Source organism: Pan paniscus, chromosome 4, assembly GCF_029289425.2.
Source record: "Pan paniscus chromosome 4, NHGRI_mPanPan1-v2.0_pri, whole genome shotgun sequence".
NCBI classification, from domain to species: Eukaryota; Metazoa; Chordata; class Mammalia; order Primates; family Hominidae; genus Pan; species Pan paniscus.
In genome coordinates this window covers 166,523,940-166,548,828 of record NC_073253.2, presented here as the reverse complement: position 1 = coordinate 166,548,828, position 24,889 = coordinate 166,523,940, and the positions used below count along the sequence as shown (strand labels likewise).

At 41.4% G+C, this 24,889-nt stretch overlaps 1 protein-coding gene across 5 annotated transcripts; it reads right to left on the bottom strand.

The window, feature by feature from the left end:
- Window positions 1–4,118: 4,118 nt before the first annotated feature.
- On the bottom strand, window positions 4,119–24,590 carry NPM1 (nucleophosmin 1). Of its 5 annotated transcripts, XM_003810932.6 has the most exons (11): window positions 24,229–24,590; window positions 22,115–22,194; window positions 20,820–20,939; window positions 20,447–20,540; window positions 19,444–19,550; window positions 19,282–19,346; window positions 11,945–12,002; window positions 11,223–11,309; window positions 9,606–9,707; window positions 7,227–7,301; window positions 4,119–4,475 (listed from the first exon to the last, which is right to left on the bottom strand). In XM_003810932.6, the coding sequence occupies exons 1-11, from the start codon at window positions 24,284–24,286 to the stop codon at window positions 4,437–4,439; spliced, it is 885 nt and encodes a 294-aa protein (XP_003810980.2). In that variant the 5' UTR covers window positions 24,287–24,590; the 3' UTR covers window positions 4,119–4,436. The 5 variants fall into 5 exon arrangements, with proteins under 5 accessions (XP_003810980.2, XP_054968840.1, XP_057158360.1 ...); XM_055112865.2 differs by lacking the exon at window positions 11,223–11,309 and having other exon boundaries at window positions 24,229–24,414; XM_057302377.2 differs by lacking the exon at window positions 22,115–22,194 and having other exon boundaries at window positions 24,229–24,378.
- Window positions 24,591–24,889: the final 299 nt, after the last annotated feature.

Sequence of the window (24,889 nt, the reverse complement as noted above, 5' to 3'; positions counted from 1 at the left end):
GCAGTGGCTCACACCTGTAATCCCAGCACTTTGGAAGGCCGAGGCAGGCAGATCACCTGAGGTCAGGAGTTCGAGATCAGCCTGGCCAATGTGGCAAGACCCCATCTCTACTAAAAATATAAAAATTAGCCAGGCGTAGTGGCACGTGCCTGTAATTCCAACTACTTGGGAAGCTGAGGCAGAAGGTTACTCACTGTAACCCGAGAGGCGGAGGTTACAGTGAGCCAAAACTGCACCACTGCACTCCGGCCTGGGCAACAGAGCGAGATTCTGTCTCAAAAAACAAGATACATAACAATGGTTCAGTTAGCAAGAGACCACCTGTACAATGGGCCCAGACTATAAGGGAGCTGACCATTGTAGCAATTTTAACAGCAGAGTACAATGCATTACTCATGTTCATGATGCTGGTGTAAAGAAACCTGTACATGCAATTATGTACAGCACATACTTGATATTATGAAAATCAATGTTACTGATTTACGTATTTATTGCACTTTTTATCACTGTGATCCTTTAAAAAAAAGCCTCAGGCAGTTATATGGCAATGTTATAAATGACAGCATTACCTTATTGCCCCTGAAGACCTTCCAGTGAGACAATATATGATGGATAAGTGACATGATGATCCTGACCCTATGGTAGGCCTAGGCTAATAACCCTATGGTAGGCCTAGGCCTAGTTAACAGAAAAGTTGAAAAAAACTTAATAGAAGTTTACAGAATAAGAATGTATTTTTGAGGCCGGGAACGGTGGCTCACGCCTATAATCCCAGCACTACACAGCGGGTAGATCACATGAGGTCAGGAGTTCAAGACCAGCCTAGCCAACATGATGAAACACCTACAAAAATACAAAAAAAAAAAAAAAAAAAAAATAGCCAGGTATGATGGCGGGTGCCTGTAATCCCAGCTACTTGGGAAGCTGAGGCGGGAGAATTGCTTGAACCCAGGAGGCAGAGGTTGCAGTGAGCCAAGATCACACCATTGCACTCCAGCCCGGGCGAAAGAGAGAAAAAATAAGTGTATTTTTGTAGTTTTTTAAGTATTATGAGTCAAAGTTTCAAAAGTTTTATAAAGTTCAGTAAGCTAACATTAATGAAGAAAAACATTTTTATATTTAACGTCATTATAGTGTTTATAGTTTACAGTAGTGTAATGTCCTAGGCTTTTCATTCTCAGCAACTTCCACTTCTGCAAGCTGTATTCATTCCAGTGCCCTACACAGGTATGCCATTTTGTTATCTTATTTTTACTGTACCTTTTCTTTTAGAGACACAAATACTCACTATTGAGATACAAGTGCCCATAGTATTCAGTACACTATACTGTACAGGTTTGCAGCCTTGGAGGCGTGGGCTGTACCCTTGGCAGCTTAGGTGTATGGTAGGCTATACCACCTAAATTCATGTAAGTACACTCTGATATTCACATGACAAAATCGCCTAATGGTGTGTTTCTCAGCATGTATCCCCATCATTAAGTGATCTGTGACTACATATTAAGTCAAAACCACATATTTTCTGCAGTGATACGCCACTATAAACCTATTATTCTGTATTAGCATACTTTTAAGCTCATCTGCTTTCCCTGCATGGCCTTACTTTTTACTACTGTAACCTATTTTACCTGTTCTCTGGTTGAAACTGAGGGCAGCTCTGTAGTTACATTGACTGTTGATTTATGAAAAGCTTGTCAGCCAACCTGTGCATGGATGCCCTCCTCAGCTCTTAGAATTGTTCATTCCCTTGTTTTTCCAAAGGTTCTGGTCTGATCTAATCAACCGGCTAACCTAGAACCCAGCATTAACAAGCAATGTTCCCACCCAGACAGTGGTCTACAAATACCATTATTTCTAAGGGAGCCAAGGTTCTTTGGGGGAAATGGCCCCTCCAGGTCTGAGGAAGAAAATGAGCAAGATGAAACACCCCGTCACACAAGAAATCGAAGAGTGATCAGATTACTGAGACCTGCTATGGTAGGAGCAAGCTTGAAGGGGATTCCCTTGGTCAAAAAGAAAATATCAGCACCAAAAAAACACAGTGGGTTGATATATATACAAATACATGAAAATCTGAATTAAGGATAAATTCACTGATTCCTTTTCACAGGCTGCTAGGTATCAATCCATCACTCTAAAAATTGGCCAAAAAAAATCACATTAATATCATTTCCAGCCAGATGTGATGGCTCACACCTGTAATCCTAGCACTTTAGGAAGCTGAGGTGGGAGATCACTTGAGCCCAAGAGTCCAAGACCAGTCTGGGCAACATGGCAAAACCACATCTTGACAAAAAAGTTAGTTGGGCATGGTGGCACCAAAAAAAAAAAAAAAAAAGTACTTTCCAGTGAGGCAATCAACATACCATCCCCTCTTGAGTCTTCATTAAAATAAAGGTATAGAAAAACATGGACAGATATGGATAGAGGATACTGAATTAATGAAGGAAACCACAACCCACAGTAAACAATTAGAACACATATGACACCCAGAAACTGGTTATGAGACAAGATAGTACTGTACCCAAACTTTTCTCCACTCTCCAAAGTGGAGAACTATCCTAGAAGTGAAAAGGGTTAACATCTACAGATCCGATTCAAAATACAACTATCAGCCTAGTTAACAAATGCCAACCTGCTAAATTAAACAGGCTACTAGGAAGTAAAGGCAAAAACACACAGGATGAAAACCTGTCTGGGCACACTGGCTCACACCTAATGCCAGCACTTTGGGAGGCTGAGGCGGGCAGATCACTTGAGGTCAAGAGTTCAAGACTGGCCAACATGGCGACACCGTCTATACTAAAATATATGTATATTTTAGTGTATCTATATACTATATATTTATATATTTATTTATTTTTATATGTATATACAAACTTAGCCAGGTGTGGTGGCACACACTTGTAATCCCAACTATTTTGGAGGCTGAGACAGGAGACTGCAGTGAGCTCAGATCGCACCACTGCACTCCAGCCTAGGTGACAGACGACAATAGGTCTCAAAACAAGAAAGAAAAAAAAATTCACGATCACTTCAAAATGTTGGAATAAATAAAATGTTGAGTAATGTTTTTTAGATTTCAGATACACGCCCAAAGCAGCAAGCAGTTGGTTTATTAAAATCAACACAAAAATTTAAAGACAAAATCAAAGTCTCTTTCCCAAGTTTAAACAAAAAGGAATGAGAAAAACCATCCAAGACGATCAAACTAGACTAAGAATGGATAGAAGTGGGAGATGAAAATCTCCCAAGGAAAACGGCACAGAACTGGAGAACATTCCCTCATCTACTCAAACTACCGGAGTATAAAGCACAACAAAACAATAGAAATCAAATCAGTATATCTGACTCAGATCATGTAATCAGCTTAAGGCAGAACATATAAAGGTGCTAATTAGTCTCTGAATATCCTCATTATCTACGTGATAAATTTTCTCCTATACTTAATCTGTAAGAAGTACTAGGCAACTTGAGCAAATAGTCACTGAAATAATTGCTTTGATTCAGATAAGGAATCCAGGTTGAGGTCAGGTGCAGTTGCTCACACCTATAATCCTAGCACTTTAGGAAGCTGAGGTGGGCAGATCACTTGAGGTCAGGAGTTCGAGACCAGCCTGGCCAACATGGTGAAACCCCATCTCTACTAAAAATACAAAAATTAGCCAGGCTGGTGGCTCACACCTGTAATCCCAGCTACTTGGGAGGCTGAGGCAGGAGACTTGCTTGAACCCAAGAAGCAGAAGCTGCAATGAGCTGAGATTGTGCCACTGCACTCCAGCCTAGGGGGAAAAAAAATACAGGTTGAAAGGCTGCTTTTAAGCTGTTTTAACATGCCAGATTTTCTTTGCAAGTGAGGCTAGAATAGGCGGATAGGAGGTCTAATGGAACATTTGGAAACATGTTGCATAGTTATAATAATTGTTAACTATCATCAGGAGGTGGGAACACAGCACTAAATCCTTATGATGAAAAAGTGGTTAGCTCCAGAGAGAATATTTAAGTGGAGGGCAGGGACATTCTCATAGAATTTTACAATACTATTTGCCATTCCTAACTGCATTAATTATTTCTTTGACAAAGTATAAAGCAGTTAAATAAGTCAATAGAAACCATGCTACTTTATTAAAATACTGAGTTTTATTTCACATGTATATTTTTGTCTCCCCACCATTTCCATGTCTGACCACCGCTACTACTATGTCCTATCATAACATTCCATACATACTTAAAACCAAGCAAAGGGTGGAGTTCCATCTTTAAAAACTAAACAGGCATTTTGGACAACACATTCTTGGCAATAGAACCTGGACAACATTTATCAAACACGGTAGGGAAAGTTCTCACTCTGCATTATAAAAAGGACAGCCAGATATCAACTGTTACAGAAATGAAATAAGACGGAAAATTCTTAACAAATTGTTTAAACTATTTTCTTAAAGAGACTTCCTCCACTGCCAGAGATCTTGAATAGCCTGGAAAAAAAAAAAAGAAATGTGGTTAAGGAACTACAACACTTCATAGACATCAATAAATTAAATGTCTCTTTGCATAGTTCAACATCTATTTTTCATTCTACCACCAGAGAGTTAACTCTAGATAAAGATATGACTCCAAGAAAATTTATACTCAGATGTAATTTAATTCTAAACACTTTAATCAGTCATAAAAATGTGAACAATATACTAATAATTATTTAATAGTTTAGCATTATTTACTTAAGGAAATCAAGAGAAAGAACAGAGACCCATATGGCTAATGTTACTTCCAACTTCATCTCCCCTGAGATCAGCTTTAGAGTTGGCCAGATTTGGCAAATAAAGTTACATAAACACCAGAAACTTATTCTGAATTGCCTGTGCATGTGTGCCTGGGCATGTGTACATTTAGAAAAAACTATATGCTGAGGGTAGGCATGGTGGCTCACGCCTGTAATCCCTACACTTTGGGAGACTGAGGCGGGCAGATCACTTCAGCTCAGGAATCTGAGACCAGCCTGGGCAACATGGTGAAACCCTGTCTACTAAAAATGCAAAAATTAGCCAGGCTTGGTGGTGTGCAACTATAGGAGGCCCAGCTACTCAGGAGGCTGAGGTGGGAGGACTGCCTGAGCCCAAGAGGCAGAGGTTGCAGTGAGCCAAGATCACACTACAGAAGGGTGACCAAAACAAAAAACAAACAAACAAAAAAAAACAGCTGGCCAGGAATGGTGGCTCACGCCTGTAATCCCAGCACTTTAAGAGGCCAAGGTGTTGATCACCTGAGAGGTCAGGAGTTCAAGACCAGCCTGGCCAACATGGCAAGGTGGTTCTGAAGAAAAGTCCAGAAGTTCACCAAGAACTAGAAATGAGATGACTCAGGATTCTCTCAGCTGTCACTGTTTCACAGCCAATGGGTTCTCAGGTACAAGGTAACTGAATACTGAATGCCAATATTAAATATCATAGAAATCTTTTTTTCTGAGATAGACTCTCACTCTGCCACCCAGACTGGAGTGCAGTGGCACTCACTGCAACCTCTGCCTCCCAGGTTCAAGCAATCCTCCTGCCTCCGCCTCTTGAGTAGGTGGGATTACAAGTACATGCCACCACGCCCAGCTAAATTTAGTATTTTTAGTAGAGACAGAGTTTTGCCATGTTGCCTCCCAAAGTGCTGGGATTATAGGCATGAACTACCACGCCCAGCCAGAGACCTTATCATCAGGTTCAAACAAATATACATTGTCATTGCTTGCATCATGCATCTCTATGTCAAAAACAGGAAGCATTTAGTTTTGATAATCTCTGTAATAGCAATTCAAGTTATTAAACATTTACTATTTATTCCAGAAATTTCATTCTGACACTTGAGAACACTTTCACAATTCTAGAACAAGAAACTACTTCTGGTAGGCTGGGCAAGGTGGCTCGTGCCTGTAATCCTAGCACTTTGGGAGGAAAAGATGGGAGGACTGCTTGAGGCCAGGAGTTCAAGACCAACCTGGCCAAAAATACTTTTTATAAAAAGAAAATACTTCTCGTAGAAGTGCTGGTTCAGTAATTTAATAGCTACAAGACTTTGTAGCTACAAGCCTTTGTTATAAAGTACAGAAGACTACTGCAACTTAATCATTAAATTTATCATCACTTTCCTTGGCAGTAGTTGAAGAATGCATCTCTTATGCTGCTTAGCTGTTAGTACATGCTGGTTATTTATGTCTGACTTTCCACTATTTTCAATACTAAATAAACAGTTGCATAACGCGGAGTTTCAAAATAATTTATGATCAATCAATGTTTAGTATTCCAAATAAACTCCCAAAACTCACACTTTGAACTTTAGGATTCAAATGTAGAGAAAAAACAGAACAGCAACCAAAAGACTGAACCTGATCATCTTATAGCCCATCACTACAACTTTCACAAAGCTAAACTCAAAATTAACCATTATCAGGGTTTTAGGAACCCGAAAACTAAAAATTGAAGTGCAATTAAATAATTAAAGTGCTAAATACTATGGCAGAAAAAAAACCAGCTAATTGCCAAATTTTCCTAATTTTTTGAAAAAAGCTGACCACAGGAAACCTAAAGACCATTAAATGCAGCATCCGTTCTCTACACGATACCTAACATCCCTATTTAACCACTTTTACATTGTCCTTACACTTATGAGTCAACTGTAAATAAGAGCAAAAATAAATGCATAATCTTTATGTTGACTAAGACTTTCACATGTACTAACTGTAAAATCTAACAGCTAACTCAAGCTTATGTATCTGGTAGTAGCCACAATTTAGTGTCTTGCTTCCAGATTTCATGTTAGGATGATTTTGGCATAATGTATTTCCCATAAGATCTAGGGAAAAAAGAAAAAAATCTCTACCAACTCCCAAAAAAGCCAAGACCAGACTGCCCCAAGCAGTCAAATGGAACAGCAAGGAAAACCACAGCAATTTCCTTAACCAACATACTACCAAAAAAGTAAAACTGAATTCAATAACCAAGAAATAATTTACCAACTATAGGAAATCTGGGAAAAATATACTAAAGTTATCGTCTCAGACTGCCAACTGTATTCTTCATGTATTTCATTAAATACATGAGTTTTCAGGTATTTCATTAAATGAAATATTATCTGTGGTTATGAACTTTTTAAAAAGAGCCAACACTTAAAAAGGGTAAAGGCAGAATCATAATAAATCACAAAAAAAACTTGGATTTACTCATGTCCCCAGAAAATCCAGTTACCTCTTGGTCAGTCATCCGGAAGCAATTCTTCACATAATTGATGAATTTGGCTTCCACTTTGGGAAGAGAACCACCCTATTAAGACAAAAGCATTATTACAGGTAAGTAGAGAAATACACCGAGAGATACCTTTAGAAAATTCCTCAATAATCTGCATGCTACTACATGGATCAGTTTATTCTTTTTCCCTTCAACTTTCCAAGAATACTCCTTATCTTTTTCAGGGCCAGAAAGCCCTAATGGGCAGCATGGCTAGTATCTCTATTCAAACAGATTTGCCAAAGGGTCAAATCTTCCCTGACAACCTCTCTAGGAACATAAAATATAAGCTACACTTGAGATTCTACAGACAAACATGGCAACTCGGTTGCTTATCTATATTATCTAACAAGTCGGTTATCACCCAGAACCAAATACAACCCATAACATCCCTTTGGAGAACCATGTCAAGTGACCCAAACTGTTCTTTAAAAACAAACAAAGAAACAAAACCCCACAAAACACTTGCTGACCACAAACTGGTTCAGAACAACAATGATCTGGTCATCAGTTAAAGATATATAAAGTTGAATGGGGAAAAAATTACAGTAATTACATTTCACTAATCACTCTTACCATTTCCTTCAAATTATGGATATAGGCAAGAAACTACAATAGGGGAAAAAATTACAGTAATTACACTTCTCTAATCACTCTTACCATTTCCTTCAAATTATGGATATAGGCAAGAAACTACAACAGTATTGGCAAGACCTGTGACTTTGTAACCAAAATTTCAAAACATTACTATTGCAAATATCTTGAAATGTTTGTATTTATCACTACTTTGGAATTACTTTAAAGCATTGAATATATTTGTTTTTATTAAATTTAATTAATACCTTTCCCTCTAAGTATCTTTTATGCATTTTTAAAAGATTGAAAAGGTTTTCAAATGTCCAAGGGACTTTGGCAGAATCAGGTATAGCATTAAGAAACTTAACTGCCTCCAATAACCTAGGTAAAATAAACCTCACAATTTCCATTTCAAAATTATTGTCACATACATTCTTAATTGATTCATTCAAATATTTATTGAGCAGCTAAGGAGATACAAAGGCGATTTAAAACATTGTCAGGTGAGGCAAATGCACAAGTAATAGAAAGCAAAGGGCAAGGTTCACTGAATCACAGCAGTCAGAAGAAAGTGCTTTAGGGAACCAAGAGATTGTTTCCAGCCTGAAGAGGCATGGGTGGCAAATCAGAAAAGGGGATTGAGATTAAAATAGAAGACTTCAGTCTGGATTGTTGATGACACTCAGTATGGACTATATTTGTCTCTCCTTTTCCTTTCTCCCCATCTTTGGGCTTAATTTACATGTAGTGCCCAGGACTGTTCAATGCGCCTGCAATTAAACCAAGGAGATAGGACCATATTAAAATGGAGGGGAGGGGCATCTAAAAGATGTCATTTTAGCATTGTATCCAAGGGACAAAAATCAGTGCTAACCAGGAAGGCTAAAGGGTTTACAGTGTGACTAAAACAAGAAATATGTTCCAGTTCTAAAATTTTTTCCAGTGGACTTATCACTGTACAAGGAATCTACCGAAGCCACGAAAAATCTATAGATTACAAGAAAAACATGGGGAAATGAGTTGGCAATTTTTCACCACCCCACATTTGCTCTCAATAGTTGGAGTCTAAAAGTATTATTCATAGAATTAAAGCTTCTCTCAAATGTGCTTCCAAGGCATTTAAACCATTTATTCCATATCCTATTCAAATCCCCCAGTCAAGCAGACAAGAGACCTAATCCTCTTCCCACATTTCCATTATTTAAGACAAAAGGAAACTAGATTTAAGCCTATTAGTCATTCACGAAATCTAGCTATTACTACATGTATTAACTGGTGACAACTTGGTGTAAAGGGCAAAGAGAAATGTCTCAATCTGCTGAAAATCACTTCTGACTAGGGTCAATCATGAATATTAACTATAATACCAAGCAACAGCCAGCATCTACTTTTCCAGCTGTTTGTAATTTTAATGAAGTCTCATACGCCCTCTGTTGGTTCTCTAGCATATCTTACAACCAGAATAGGCAAAGGGTTTTCACTGATCTATTTTAACATGGAAGGTCAGAATGTTATCTTGCAACCAGTGCACTACGTTCCTTGAATAATGGAAAATAAGGCATATTTAATTTTGCATATGCAAAAATCACCACAGACGCGATTATAAATGTTTTATAAGAAATTTTTGAAAAAATTCATACCACGAACCGGGCAAGTATATTAAACCAAAACAAACAAAAAAACAAGAAACATTCAAGTCTATGCAAACCAGACACGTGCAATTTGAGGGGGGAGACAAAGTTTTTTTAAGATAACTTTACTCACTTTTTCTATACTTGCTTGCATTTTTGCTTTAATGTCTTCTACAGAACTAGGTCCTTTTGGTGTTTTAGGAGTTTTTTCCTGTTTTTTGAAGGATTCTTGTCCCTGAAAAAGAAATGAATTTCCAAAAGGTCATAAGAATAAATACAATTCCTAATTAAAACCCATTCTATCTGGATTTCCTCAAATATTCTCACAAAACTCCCTTATAAAGCTAATTATACAACTGGAATTATCATCAATAAATTCACGCCATATAATTTTGTTCTTAAAATCTTTCCTTTAAGGAAGGAATAAGATGATTAGCTAGGCATGGTGGTGCATGCCTGTAATCCCAGCTACTCAGGAGGCTGAGGCAGGAGGATTGTTTAAGCCCAGCAGCTGGAGGCTGTAGTGAGCTATGATCATACCACTGTACTTCAACCTGGGCAAGAGTAGGCCACCCATCTCTTTAAATAAAAAAAAAGAGTAACTTGGGAGTTTGCTTTTACGCACAATACTAAGTCAGTTCAAAAAAGGAAATCAGAAAATCCCTAAGAATAAAGCAAGAAAGTCACTGTAGTCTGATGCCTGGGGCCCACCCCAGACTATTTTTATGAGAATCTCCATAAGTAGAGCACAAGTACTGGAGTTCCTTTAAACCTTTTTTCCTTTAAATTCCATTTTCTGCAGGGGAAGTGGGTAGGGTCAGGAATGAGATCAACACACCCTGTCTAGGCCCAAATGTTCTACTTCAATCTAACATGCAGCCAAGGTTGAGAAGTTCTACTCTATGCAGACATACCTTTCAACAAAGATTCCTTACAGGAAACAACTACTGACTTCACAATCACAAAAAATTCAGGCCAGGCGTGGTGGCTCACACACTTTGAGAGGCCCAGGAGGGTGGATCACCTGCAGTCAGGCATTTGAGACCAGCCTGGCCAACGTATAGAGTGAAACCCCATCTCTACTCAAAAATACAAAAATACGCTGGGCCTGGTGGTGCGCGCATGTAGACCCAGCTACTTGGGAAGCTGAGGCAGGAGAATCGCTTGAACCCGGGAAGTGAAGGTTGCAGTAAGCCGAGATCATGCAACTCTAATCCAGACTGAGTGACAAAGTGAGGGTCCATCTCTTTCAAAAAATTCTATTGGCTCCCCCCACCCCACCACCTTACATTTAGTATGTTTGTGTGTGTGTGTACCTACAACACACAACAAGCTGATTTTTTTTTTGGAGGCGGAGTCTCGCTCTTTCGCCCAAGCTGGAGAGCAGTGGTGCAATCTCACTGCACTCCACCTCCCAGGTTCAAGCAATTCTCCTGTCTCCACCTCCTGAGTAGGTGGAATTACAGGCACATACCACCATGCCTGGCTAATTTTTGTGTTTTTAGTAAAGACGGGGTTTCAAGTCCTGACCTCAGGTGATCCCACCCACCTTGGCCTCCCTCCCAAAGTGCTGGGATTACAGGAGTGAGCCACTGAGCCTGGCTGCAGCAAGCTGATTTTAACTTTTAAACAGCAATTACAGGGGTTCTATAAAGGCCTATCAAATTTCAGACACACTAGATTCTTCCACAGTAGAATCTTTTTTCCCCAACTAGATCAATGAGACCCACGTGTAAATGTAGCCACTTACTTTTGATCTTGGTGTTGATGATGGTTTTGAGTCTTTTCCATTCTGATTTGACTTTTGTGCATTTTTGGCTGGAGTATCTCGTATAGACTGCAATTAGAAATTTATCTTAATCACTGTCCCTGACCCCAACAACAGTGCAAACAAAACTGTCCAAGCCATGTAAGAAAAGCAGCAACCACAGGCTTGGCGTGGTGGCTCATGCCTGTAATCCCAGGACTTTGGGAGGCTGAGGCAGGTGGATCACGAGGTCAGGAGTTCGAGACCAGCCTGGCCGACATGGTGGTCTACTAAAAATGCAAAAATTAGCTGGGTGTGGTGGCATGAGTCTGTAATTCCAGCTACTCAGGAGGCTGAGGCAGGAGAATCGCTTCAACCCGGGAGGCAGAAGTTGCAGTGAGCTGAGATCGCGCCACTGTACTCCAGCCCGGGTGACACTGAGACTCCGTCTCAAAAAAAAAAAAAAAAAAAAAAAAGGAAGGAAAAAGCAGCAACCACTTGGACAAAAGGTTACACAAGACTAACAAACTGGGTGGAGGGCCACATGGATAAAGAAAACAGACCATTCCCCACTCTAAGTTTTCTGTAATCCTCCTCAGGACTAATTTTCAGTATGAGATGATCTCCCACACCAGCTTCCCTTAACTACAAAACAAGCAAATAGCACTAAAAAATCACCATTTCTATTGTTAGTTTAACAACCTTGTAGCATTGTATCTACTCACTTTCTTCACTGGCGCTTTTTCTTCAGCTTCCTCATCATCAAAATCATCATCATCATCACTACAAATGAAATGTCAAGACATTAAGCACTTTCAAAATTTGGGAGTAGACACAAGAATTGAAAGCAGGACCTTGAAGTCATTACTTGTGCACCCATGTTTATCGAAGCATTGTTCACAACAGCCAAGAGGTGAAAGCAACCCAAGTGTTAAATGGCTAAATGAAAATGTATATGTACACACAATGAAAATCTTCTTGCATGCTACATGACCGAACCTTGAACAAAGTGAAATAAGCCAGCCACAAAAGAACAAACACTGTATGATTCTATTCACTAAGTATCTAAAAGTAGTCAAACTCAAAGAAATAGAAGGTATAATTGTGATCGCTAGGGGCTAGGAAATGAAGTTGCTCAATGAGTAGTTTTGCATAAATACACACTATACCACTGTATAATGTATGTATATTTAAGTAATGTATAGTTCTATTAAACTGTACACTCAGAGTGAATTTGTGTTAAAAAAAAAAATTAAAGATCTAAATAGAAACATTCCATGTTCAGATATTGCCAAGATGGCAACACTCCCCGAATATACAGGTTAAATACAATCGTTAGAAGACTCCCCAAGCTGGTTTCTCTGTAGAAACAGATCCTAAAATTTATATACAAACCCAAGAACTGGCAAAGTGTCTCACACCTATAATCCTAACACTTTGGGAGGCTGAGGTGGGAGGATCGTTTTAGTTCAAGACCAGCCTAGGCAACATAATGAGAACCCTCTCTACAAAAAAAATTTTTAATTAGCAGGCGTGGTGGTGTGCGCCTGTAGTCCTAGCTACTTGAAAAGCTAAGGCAGGAGGATCTGCTTGAGACAGTGAACTGTAACTGTGTAATTCTGCCACTGCACTCCAGCCTGGGTGACAGCGCAAGACCCTATCTCAAAAAACAAAAACAAAAAAGACACTTAAGGGACCCAAAGAGGCCAAATGCAATCTGGAAAGGAAGAAAGCTAGAAAACTCACACTTGATTTCAAAAAATCAGCTATAAGACCTACAAAGGGGCCAAGGCACCGTGGCTCACGCTTGTAATCCCGGCACTTTTTAGGAGGCCGAGACGGCCAGATCACCTGAGGTCAGGAGTTTGAGACCAGCCTGGCTAATGGGGAAACCCAGTCTCTACTAAAAATACAAAAATTAGCCGGGCATGGTGGTGGGCGCCTGTAATCCCAGCTACTCAGGAAGCTGAAGCAGGAGGAACCAGGAGGCGGAGGTTGCAGTGAGCCAAGATCAGGCCACTGTGCTCCAGCCTGGGCGACAGAGTGAGACTCATTTCAAAAAAGTAAATAAATAAAAACTACAAAGGAACAGTGTTGTACTGTTCTTACATGTTAAGGATAGACACATCAACAGAACAGTCCAGAAATAAATTCGTATATTTATAGTAAGTGATTTTTTTGTTTTTTGAGGCGGAGTCTCGCTCTGTCGCCAGGCTGGAGTGCAGTGGTGCAATCTCAGATCACTGCAACCTCTGCCTCCCAGGTTCAAGCGAATTCTCCAGCCTCAGCCTCCTGAGTAGCTGGGACTACAGGCACACGCTACCATGCCCAGCTAAAATTTGTATTTTTAATAGAGACAGGGTTTCACCAAATTGGCCAGGATAGTCTCAAATCTCCTGGTCATGATCCGCCTGCCTCAGCCTCTCAAAGTGCTGGGATTACAGGCGTGAGCCACCACACCCAGCCATAAGTGACTCTTTTAAAGGTTGCCAAGATCATTCAATGGGGAAAAAATAGTTTTTGAACAAATCATGTTGGGGCAACTGCTAATCTACATCCAAAGTCTATATTTAGACCCCTCCATTCACACCATACACATAAGTTTACTCAAAATGGAACAAAGCCCTAAATATAAAGGACAAAACTCAGAATTAAGGGGGTAAATTTTCACAACTTTGAATTTAGCAATGATTTCTTAGGATTGACACCAAAGGCACAAGCAACAAAAGAAATCGGACGTCATAAAAATTAAAAACTTGTTCAAAGACCACCATCATGAAAGTTAAATAACAATTCACGGAATGGTGGAAGATAATCTGTAAATCTTGCGTCTGATAAGGGACTTGTTTGCAGAATACATAAAGAATTCTTGGGCCCGGTGCAGTGGCTCACGCCTGTAATCCCAGCACTTGTGGGAGGCCGAGGCGGGCCTGACGTCAGGAGTTCAAGACCAGCCTGGCCAACATGGTGAAACCCGGTCTCTATTTAAAATACAGAAAATTAGCCGGGCGTGGTGGGGGGGTGCCTGTAATCCCAACTACTTGGGAGAGGCAGAAGAATTGCTTGAACAAGGGAGGAGGAGGTTGCAGTGAGCCAAGATCACATCACTGCACTCAAGCCTGGGCAACAAAGACTTGTCAAAAAAAAAAAAAAAGAATTCTTGCCAGGCACAGTGGCTCACAGCTGTAATCTCAGCAGTTTGGGAGGCAGAGGGAGGTGGATCACTGAAGACAGGAGTTTAAGAACAGCCTGGCCAACATGGCGAAACCCCTTCTCTACTAAAAATACAAAAATCATATCAAAAAAAAAAAGAATTCTTACAACTTAGTAAAGACAAAGAGAAGTAAATGGATTTAAGTGGGCAAAAACATTTCTCCAAAGATATATGGCCAATGAATACATGAAAAGATGCTCATTATTAGTCCACAGGGAGACGCAATCAAACCCACAATCAGCACTTCATACCACCAGGATTAGAGTCAGATAATGGCAAGTGAGGGTGTAGTGAAATCAGTAGGTTGGAGTGAAATCAGAAGCCCCATACACTGCTAGTGGGAATACAATGGGTGAGCCACCCTGCTTTAGGTATACATCCAAGTAAAATGACATGTCTACAAGTGTTCATAACAGTCAACAAGTAGAAGCAACCCAAATGCTCACCAACTGATGAATAACCAAACATACCCACACAATGTAATCAACCATATAAATAAATGGAGTACTGATAATGCTATAACATGGATGAAACTTGAAAACACTGTGCTAAGAAAACAGTCACGGAAGTCCATTCATGCAAAATATGAGGGACAGGAAACCTATAGACAAAGTTCATTCGTGGTTGACTAGAGCTGAGGAGCATGAGGGGTAATACCTATGGAGTACGATTTCTCATTGAGGTGATGAAATGTTCTAAAATTGATTATGGTGATGGCTACACAACTATGCATGCTAAAACCACTGAACTGCACACTTTATTTTTTTTTGAGTTTTACTCTTGTTGCCCAATCTGGAATGCAATGGTGCGATCTCGGCTCACTGCAACCTCCGCCTCCCGGGTTCAAGCAATTCTCCTGCCTCAGCCTCCCTAGCAGCTGGGATTGCAAGCGCCCACCATCACACCCAGCTGTACATTAGTAGAGACGGGGTTTCACCATATTGGCCAGGCTGGTCTTCAACTCCTGACCTCAAGCGATCTGCCCGCATCGACCACCCAAAGTGCTGGGATTACAGGTGTGAACTGTTAATAGGTAAACAATGGAGGGGAGTAATCAAATCGAGTCACTGGAGGGCAAGTCAGGCAGAAGTCTCTATTAGCAAATACCAAGTGGTTCACATTTAATTCAACAACTGAACGTACTGGTCTCTAAATCCCAATACAGCAACTTCATGTAAGAAACACCTATCTTTCCAATACCGAAGAAATATTTGCTGTATTTAGAAAAAGTATCATAACTTAAAAAGCTGTCACAAATAGCCCTTCAAGTGGCTTTTTAACAGTGATTTTGTCAGTACAAGTTTCTGGCATTAGAACCCAATCCCTGCAGGTGCCTCCCCTGTGCTAGAAACAAAATGACAATGCTTTTTTTAAACGTTTTTTCTTATTTGTTAAAACAAGTCTATTAAACTACTATCAAAATAGCTATCAAAACTACTATCAAAACAGCTTTACTGGCAGGGTGTGGTGGCTCACACCTGTAATCTCAGCACTCTGGGAGGCTGGGGTGGGCAGATCACCTGAGGTCAGGAATTCAAGACTAGCCTGACCAACATGGCGAAACCCCATCTCTATTAAAAATACAAAAAATTAGCTTGGCATGCTGGCACATGCCTGTAATCCCAGCTACTTGGGAGGCTGAGGCAGGAGAATCACTTGAACCTGGGAGGCAGAAGTTACAGTGAGCCATGATTGCACTACTGCACTCCAGCCTAGCCAACAATGCACTTCAGCCGGGGCAACAGAGACTGTCTCCAAAAAAAAAAAAAAAAAAAAAAAAAAAAAAAAAAAAAATTCAGCTTTACTTAAGAAATTCCCCAAAAATTAAAAAAGATATTTAAGGGCCACATACTATCAACGTATTACATACATCTATGTATAGTATACATCAGCACTATGCACATTACAACATTACATAGCCTTTCTTGCTTAAATCAAGAGTCATCTAAGCCCACACCATATACCCTTTTCCATCCTCAAAAAGGAACCAATTTCCCCTTTGATCTGTGTTCAAAAGGTTAGATTTCTAAGTAACTACAACAAACCTTCATGCACCTCTTTGCATTTTCATTGCCATCTATCTATGCTGGGCCCTTGCCATCTCACCACTGAAGTTTCTATTAATACTTGTTTCCCTCAAGGTATCCTTTACTACTATGCAGACCTTAGTACACTTTCTTCAACTTATATGAAAACTTGCGGCGGTACATGGTGGCTCACGCCTGTAATCCCAGCACTTTGGAGTTCGAGACCAGCTTGGCCAACATGGTGAAACCCCATCTCTACTAAAAATACAAAACTTAGCCAGGTGTGGTGGCAAGCGCCTGTAATCCAAGCTACTCGGGAGGCCGAGGCAGGAGAATCACTTGAACCTGGAAGGCAGAGGTTGCAGCGAGCAGAGATCATACCATTGCACGCCAGCCTGGGGCACAAGAGCAACACTTGCCAGAAAAAAAAAATCCCACAAAAAAAACCAGGTACTGATTTGGACCTTGATATCTACACTTTTCATTCCTATCAATGCCCAACTTAAAGACAAACAAAATTACATTGTGGTTACATCATGAATTTATACCCATTTTTCTGAGATGGGAGTCTCCCTCTGTTGCCCAGGATGGAACGCGGTGGCGCATTCTTGGCTTGCTGCAACCTCCACCTCCCAGGTTCAAGCAATTCTCCTGACTCAACCTCCTAAGTAACTGGGACCAATAGGCAGGCACCACCATACCCAGCTAATTTTTGTATTTTTAGTAGATACCGGGTTTCACCATGTTGGCCAGGCTGGTCTTGAACTCCTGACCTCAAGTGATCCACCCACCTCAGCCTCCCAAAGTGCTGGGATTACAGGCGTGAGCCACCATGCCTGGCCTAATTATATCAATTTTTAAAAAAGGAAATCTTCCAAAGCCCCAGCAGGGTCAATATTACAATCAGGTCCTACTCCAAAGCCTTTCTGGAAGGGATTGCTTGTCCCCGAGCCTCGGTGAATGCTATTAAACACTTATTTTATAAACTTGTATAAAGGTAACTCAAAATCAGACTAAACCAATCCGAACCATACCATCCCTATTTCTAATTTGTGTTTTTAGCCCGTTTCCCATTCTTCTCTTGGGATGTATTCGAACCATACCATCCCTATTTCTCATTTGTGTTCTTAGCCTGTTTCCCATTCTTCTCTTGGAATATATTTCAATTCTTACTAATGAGAAATATTCTTAAAAGTGATAACCAAACAAGCTAGGCTTGGTTATGCTCCTGTAACCCCACCTGCTTCATAGTCTGAGAGGGGAGCATAGCTTGTGCCCAGAGATTCAAGTCCAGTCTGAGTAGCATGGTAAAACACCATCTCAAGAAAAAAAGTGGCCAGGCATGGTGGCTCATGCCTGTAATCCCAGCACTTTGGGAGGATGAGGTGACCAGATCGCCCGAGGTTAGGAATTTGAGAACAGCCTAGCCAACATGGTGAAACCCCATGTCTATTAAAAATACAAAAATTTGGCTGGGCACAGTGGTTCACATCTGCAATCCCAGCACTTTGGGAGACCAAGGCAGGTAGATCACGAGGTTAGGAGTTCAAGACCAGCCGGATCAACATACTGAAACCCTGTCTCTACCAAATACAAAAATTAGCAGGGAATGGTGCCCCGCGCCTGCAGTCCCAGCTATCTGGGAGGCTGAGGCAGGACAATCGCTTGAACCCGGGAGGCAGAGGTTGTGGTGAGCCGAGATGGCGCCACCGCACTCCAGCCTGAGCAACTGGAGACTCCATCTCAAAAAAAAAAAAGAAAGAAAACAAAAACAGCAACAGTCAAATACTACCTTTAAGTTTGCGTTCATTTATAAGTTTGACATGCAAGTACTTTGAATTTTTATTTTTGAGATTGGGTCTTGCTATGTTGACCGGGCTGGCCTCAAGAGATCTTCCCATCTTGGCTGGGTGTTAGGATTACGGGTGTGAACCACTGCGCCTGGTCATACTTTGAATTTTTAAGCTTTCAGCTCTTTCGGCCTTTTTCCTGTTTTCTGCCTTCATCGTCATGCTCAAAGATTTTGAAGAACCACCAGCTTAAAACCTAAACTCCCAATTTGATCTTTCATGCAGGTTCTCTTTTAAAGTGCATGTTCTTATATTTTATTTGTTTTCAATAAATGCATATGGACCAACCTCAGAACTGAAGGACAAAGCTGAGAGCCAAATCAAAGTATTCAATGCATTACTGGTACTGGCACACATAAGACCAATTATAAACAGTACTTTATACCAGTGTGCGTATTAACTGTTTGTAACAATAGTTTGATCTAGTTTAATATAAAGTCATCAAATATTGTTTCCAACCATATTTTAAATCCCAAGAAAATCTTAATATCCCTTTTAGAATCTTATTTTTGTCCATAAATATCTACATAAAACCATAAGACAAAATCCTTTCAGGGAATAACAAACCTTGAGTAACAACTTGTAAAATGAATATAGAGCTATTTAATCATATTTTCTTTCAACCCAATCTCATTAACTCTTCACCATAAAACATACCAGGCTTGATGGGTATAACACATCCACTAAATCTTCAGAACAAAGGGACATAATCAAACTTCACAAACACTATAGTCTACCCTTCTGAAGAGTCACAAGTCACAGCATTGTAAAGGCTCACAGACCCAATATCCTTTCAACTCAGCTCATTTAACTTAAACTAACAGATGACCACCTGCCCTTTTATTATAAACTATTACACAGGATGGCTTTTTGTAAATGACTTTTGTAAAACCCTCATGCATATAACTATGTCAAATTCCTTTTTTTGTTAAGATTCCGGAAGTATATCAAGTTTCTAAAATCATACTTACTCTTCATCATCATCCTCTTCATCATCATCGTCATCATCTTCATCAGCAGCAAGTTTTACTTTTTTCTTTGAAAAGAAAAGATACATACTCATGAACAAGAGCTGTTCTATCACCAAACTAAAAGCTATAATACAAAACCTATAATAAACTTGCCATCTCTACCTGTGGAACCTTGCTACCACCTCCAGGGGCAGACCGCTTTCCAGATATACTTAAGAGTTTCACATCCTCCTCCTCTTCATCTTCTGACTCTGCATCTTCCTCCACAGCTAAAATACAATTTATTAGACATTATAAAACTCAAGCAGCAAGAAGTCAGAAAAAAAAAGAACACTGATAGTAAATACTCTAAAAACTGAGATTTCTATTCTATTTTAAAAAAAAAAAAAAGAGCACATGGGAAAAGGAACTTTTTAACAAAAGTATTTTGAGGCCTAATGTTCACTGCCAGGTTTTAAATGCAAGAAGCCTGGGGAGGGTGGCTCATGCCTGTAATCTCACTTTGGGGAGGCCAAGAGACCAATCTGGGCAACATACTGAGACCCCATCTGCACATATACAAAAAAAATTAGCCAGGCGTGGAGTGTGCCTGTAGTTCTAGCTATTCCAGAGGCTGAGGTGAACCCAGTAGCAGTTCGAGGATATAGCAAGCTATGATCACATCACTGCACTCCAGCCGTTATAATGAGACTGTCTTTATTAAAAAATAATTTTTAGGCCAGGCACAGTGGCTGACACGTGTAATACTAGCACTTTGAGAGGCCAGGGCATGCAGATCACGTTAAGGCCAGGAGTTCAAGATCGGCCTGGCCAACATCACGAAACCCCTTCTCTACTAAAACTATGAAACGCAACTGGACTTGGTGGTGCACGTCTGTGGCCCCAGCTACTGGGGAGGCTGAGACAGGAGGATCGCTTGAATCCCGGAGAGGTTCCAGTGAGCCAAGATCGTGCCACTGTACTCTAGCCTGGGTGACAGAGCAAGATTTCCTACCCCCCCGCCCCAAAAATTTATTTGTCCTCTCCAATTATAAATTTCTAGACTCACATTGGAACCTATTATAAAGACAGTAGTACTATACCCATGCTTTAAGTCCAAACTGGGAACCGAGCAACTGCACTAAAGAGAATAAACTAAATAGTATAATATATAAAAATAACATACCTACTAAGTGCTGTCCACTAATATGCACTGGCCCTGAACCACACTTCAACCTTAAGACCACTGGTGGTGTTATTTCAAAGCCCCCAAGGGAAACCTAGAAGGGAGAAATTTTTCATCACTAAACATGTGAAGAAAATGAACAATGAACATTACAGGCAAACACATAAGCCAAATCAACAAACCAGTGAACCTGTTTTTCCACCTCTGATAAACTAGCAGCAGAAGCCCCGTGTTCAAGACTTGACCATTGAACTCCAGTGACAGAAGATAAAGAACCACTTTCTATCTCCTTGGCACAACTAAATGACACCAAACCTACCTTAAAACAGAATTAAACCTTGACACAACATCTGAAGTATGTAAGTGCCCTTACCGTTGGCTGTACAGACATTTTCAAAGTTGCCAGTGTTACTTTAATTGGACTGCCTTCATAATTCATTGCCTCTGCTTCAACAATGTGCAATTCATCCTTTGCACCAGCCCCTAAACTGACCTGTGAACAAAAAAAAAAATACTACTTCAACTTTTGAGTTCCACCTATTTTACACCCCCCCACTAAATGTTATATGCAGCCATGCGTCACTTAACCACAGGGCTAGGTTTTGAGAAATGTGTTGTTAGACAATTTCATCTTTGTACAATCATAAGAATGTGCTTATACAAACCTAGATGGTATAGCCTACTACACACACCTAGGCTACAAACCTGTACAGTATGTTACTGTACTGAATACTGTAAGCAACCGAAACACAGTATTTGTGCATCTAAGCATAGGAAAGGGCCGGGCTTGGTGGCTCATGCCTGTAATCCTAGCACTTAGGGAGGTTGAGGCGGGCAGATCATGAGGTCAGGAGTTTGAGACCAGCCTGGACAACATGGTAACAACCTCGTCTCTACTAAAAACACAAAAATTAGCCAGGTGTGGTGGCACATGCCTGTAATCCCAGCTACTCGGGAGGGTGAGGCAGGGAATTACTTGAACTCGGAAATCAGAGGTTGCAGTGAGCCGAGATTACGCCACTGCACTCCAGCCTGGGTGACAGAGCGAGACTGCCTCCAAAGAAAAAAAAAACAGGAAAGGTATATTAAAAATAAGGTATAATAATCTTATGGGACCACCATTGTATATGCGATCCATCTGTTGACCCAGCAGTTGCAATGAGGCACATGACTGTGATTTTTTAAAAAACAAGTATAAACCTCTCACTATTACCTTGGAAAACAAATTTGTGCAATGTTGTCCTCAGGTTTTGTGATCTTGGCAAATCAGTTTCTCATAGTCAGAAAATTTAAGAAATGCATAAATATGCATACACACAATATAGACCACCTAACATATTTATTGAGCAACTTCTAAGTTGAGCAGAAGGCTAGTCTCTGGTAGACATGAAAGATTATCGATGCCTTTTACAAGGGCTTTATAATTCAACTGAAGAAAATAAGGCAAGTTAAACAGTGTGACTGGAATTTACGTGGTTACCAAATGAGTGGTATAGATGCCAAGTTCTTCAAAGATGTACAGACAGTGAGGTACACACAATACCCAGGTGTAAGAAATAGTATTTTATAAGCAGTCAGCAAAGGAAAAAAAGTCTCAAGCCACATGAATAGAAACTAAAAGGCTGAAATCAAGTAGGGTTAAGTAGTTTATTTTGAAAGTTTAAGTACCGTTCTTAAAGATAACTGGTGCTCATTTTCATCATTATCCACCTTAAAGTGATAATCTTTGTCGGCCTTTAGTTCACAACCTGTAAATGAAGAAAAAAGCAACTCTAACAAGGAGAAAAATAACACTGAAACTTAAGTGTGGGTAACCAAAAAGGTCAGGTCTAACTTTTGAACTAGTTTTTCACTATTTTAGCTACCAGAGGGCAAAGCAGAATGATCAATTCCTAGATTTCTTGAACAGAAACCTCTACAGACACCCATAAAAGACTATAATTCCATTCTCTCATCATACCATATTTCATCTCTAACTACGCTGATAGATACTGTTATTCTGCATAAACAAGCTCAATGGTTTAGTAAATCTCAACCTGAAGCAATTATCTGAAACCAAATGTAATGTCCAATGTTAAGTTTCCCACTATTTAAAACAGCTGATTTACCTACCTAAATTCCCAAATGGCAATTTCGAAATGAGAACGGTTACAAACATGAATAGCTTACTATTACAAAAGAAAAATGACAAAACAACCGAAGTTTGCTACAGGGATCAACACTCCACTCTTTAAAGCAACAGAAAGTGACATACGCCTCAAACTATATTCAGAAATTATGTTTAAGACTAGGAGGGTTGTTTCCAATAGTTATCAAAAAGTACTGATATAAATTTACCAGAATTCTCAGCTATCCAAAATAACTAGGAATTAAAGCCTTAATGTTTTAAATACATGTGTCTACTCTCACTCCATGAATGGGCAAAATTCTTCAAAACACTGTCAGAATAAAAATTTTAAATGACTCCATTTAACTATCATCTAACCGTTACCAATACATATACATGCTTCAATGTGAACAGACGTTTAATTAACAAATCTCAGCACGGATAATGAACAAGATAAAATTCACGGTAGGATTTGCATTTACTTCAAAGTCTGAATAGTACAAAGATTAGGCTTCTGCAATTAATCCTACCGAGATCAAAAACCCAAGTGGGACTCTCCTTTTTGGGGCAGGACTACTGCAAGTTGAGGGGGGTGGTGCTCCCAAAATTCTGCGAATAGTCTTAGGTCTTGATCTGACTCAAACCGAACACTCTACGTGTTTCTTGTATTTAGAAAAGCGGTTTGGTCAATGCCGCACAAATGGCGGCATGCGAGGACGTCCCCCTAAAACGAAGCCTCATTAATATTCACGAAGCAGCAGCTACGGAGTCAAGTGTCTTGGTTTAGATTTAGTCTCTTATTGCCTGTAAGTACAACCTTCGTTAAGTGAGTTTATCTCTGGGCACCAGTATCCTCATCTGCAAAGCGGGGCTAGCTCCACCTACCGCAGTGAGACAGAAAAGGGGCTCAAAAAAATGAGAGCTGCCATCACAGTACATGCTGTAAGCACTGAACAAAGACCTCCAGAACCCTAGTGCTACCAGCCTCTTAACATTTCCCACTTCAACAGAGCCACGCATCCCAGGCTCACGAGTGGCAACACGCCGGTGAGTCCCGGATGTAGCGCCCACACCCCCCTCCCTCCCCCAACCACGTGGCAACCACGTGCTCCCAGCGGTTGCGGCCTCCTCACGCCGCGCCGCGCCTCCCCACCCCCAGTAACTGGCCGAAGCACGCGAGGGAAGTCTACGTCCGGCAGCTCCAGACTCTGAGGCCAGAATAACGCCAGGCTGTGCATCTACCCCCTCCAACAAGCAGGCCCATGCTTCCCGGTGAACCCAGCCTCCAGGACCACCAACCCGAGGCCTGGCATCAGAAGCCTAGGAACCACCGCCGTTAGAAAATAAACCAGGCCTGGAGCTCCGCCACGTATGCCCGGCAAAGGCCGAACTTCCAGGCGGCCGGTTCCACTTTACCTCAGGCCCTGGGCCTCGGACCGCTCACGCCCCAGACGCTTCAGGCCGCTCGTCTCCACCCCCTTCACGCCACCGGCTCCCCCCGCGGCTCCAATCCCTCCAGGTCCAGGGCTCAGGCAGCTCTTCCCACCCGCTCAGGCCTCCAGTCGGTCTGGCGGTCTCCACCAGACCCGGTTGCAGCCGGATTCCCGCCCCTCACCCCCACCCTCACCGCCACCAGGCCCCGCTCGGCCTCGCTCCAGCTCCCCCCAACAGTTACCGAAAAGATAGTTCTGGGGCCTCAGGGGGCTCATGTCCATGTCCATCGAATCTTCCATCGGGTGGCGGCACGCACTTAGGTAGGAGAGAAGACGGACGGAGATAAAAGAACGCTGCTCTAGAAAACAGCCGCGCAGGACGGAATCACACCAGGGAAAGGACGCAGGCTCCCCGCGCTTATATATAGCCCCTGAAGATCTCGCGAGCGCTTCCCAAGTCCCGCCTCCGCGCGCGTGCTCCGAAGCCCTCCCACCCCCGTACCGTAGCCCTCCTGCGCAAGCGCTTTTCAACCCCACTCCTTTCTACCTCGCCCCCACCTCCTTCCAGGTACTTCGCGGGCTCCCACCGAGCACGCGCACTCGTACACTGGCCCCACCCCTCCGCTGCTGTCGCCTGTGCGCACGCGTGCTTTCCAGTCGTAACGCGCGCTCCCCACCTCCAACCCTTCCACGTCCTCTCCCGCTCAAGCGCGCCGTCCTCCCGCCAAGAGTCTGCGCAGCCCACCCTGCAAAATGGCGTCGGCAGCTCTTAGCTGTGTAAGATATGGCGGGTTAGCCGGCTGGGAATGAGCCAGAGAGCACCTCGATTCGCCTTTCCCGTTCCCCTAGTGCCCTGCAAGCCTCCAAACAGGCGTAATCACTTCAGGAATTTTTTACTTGCCT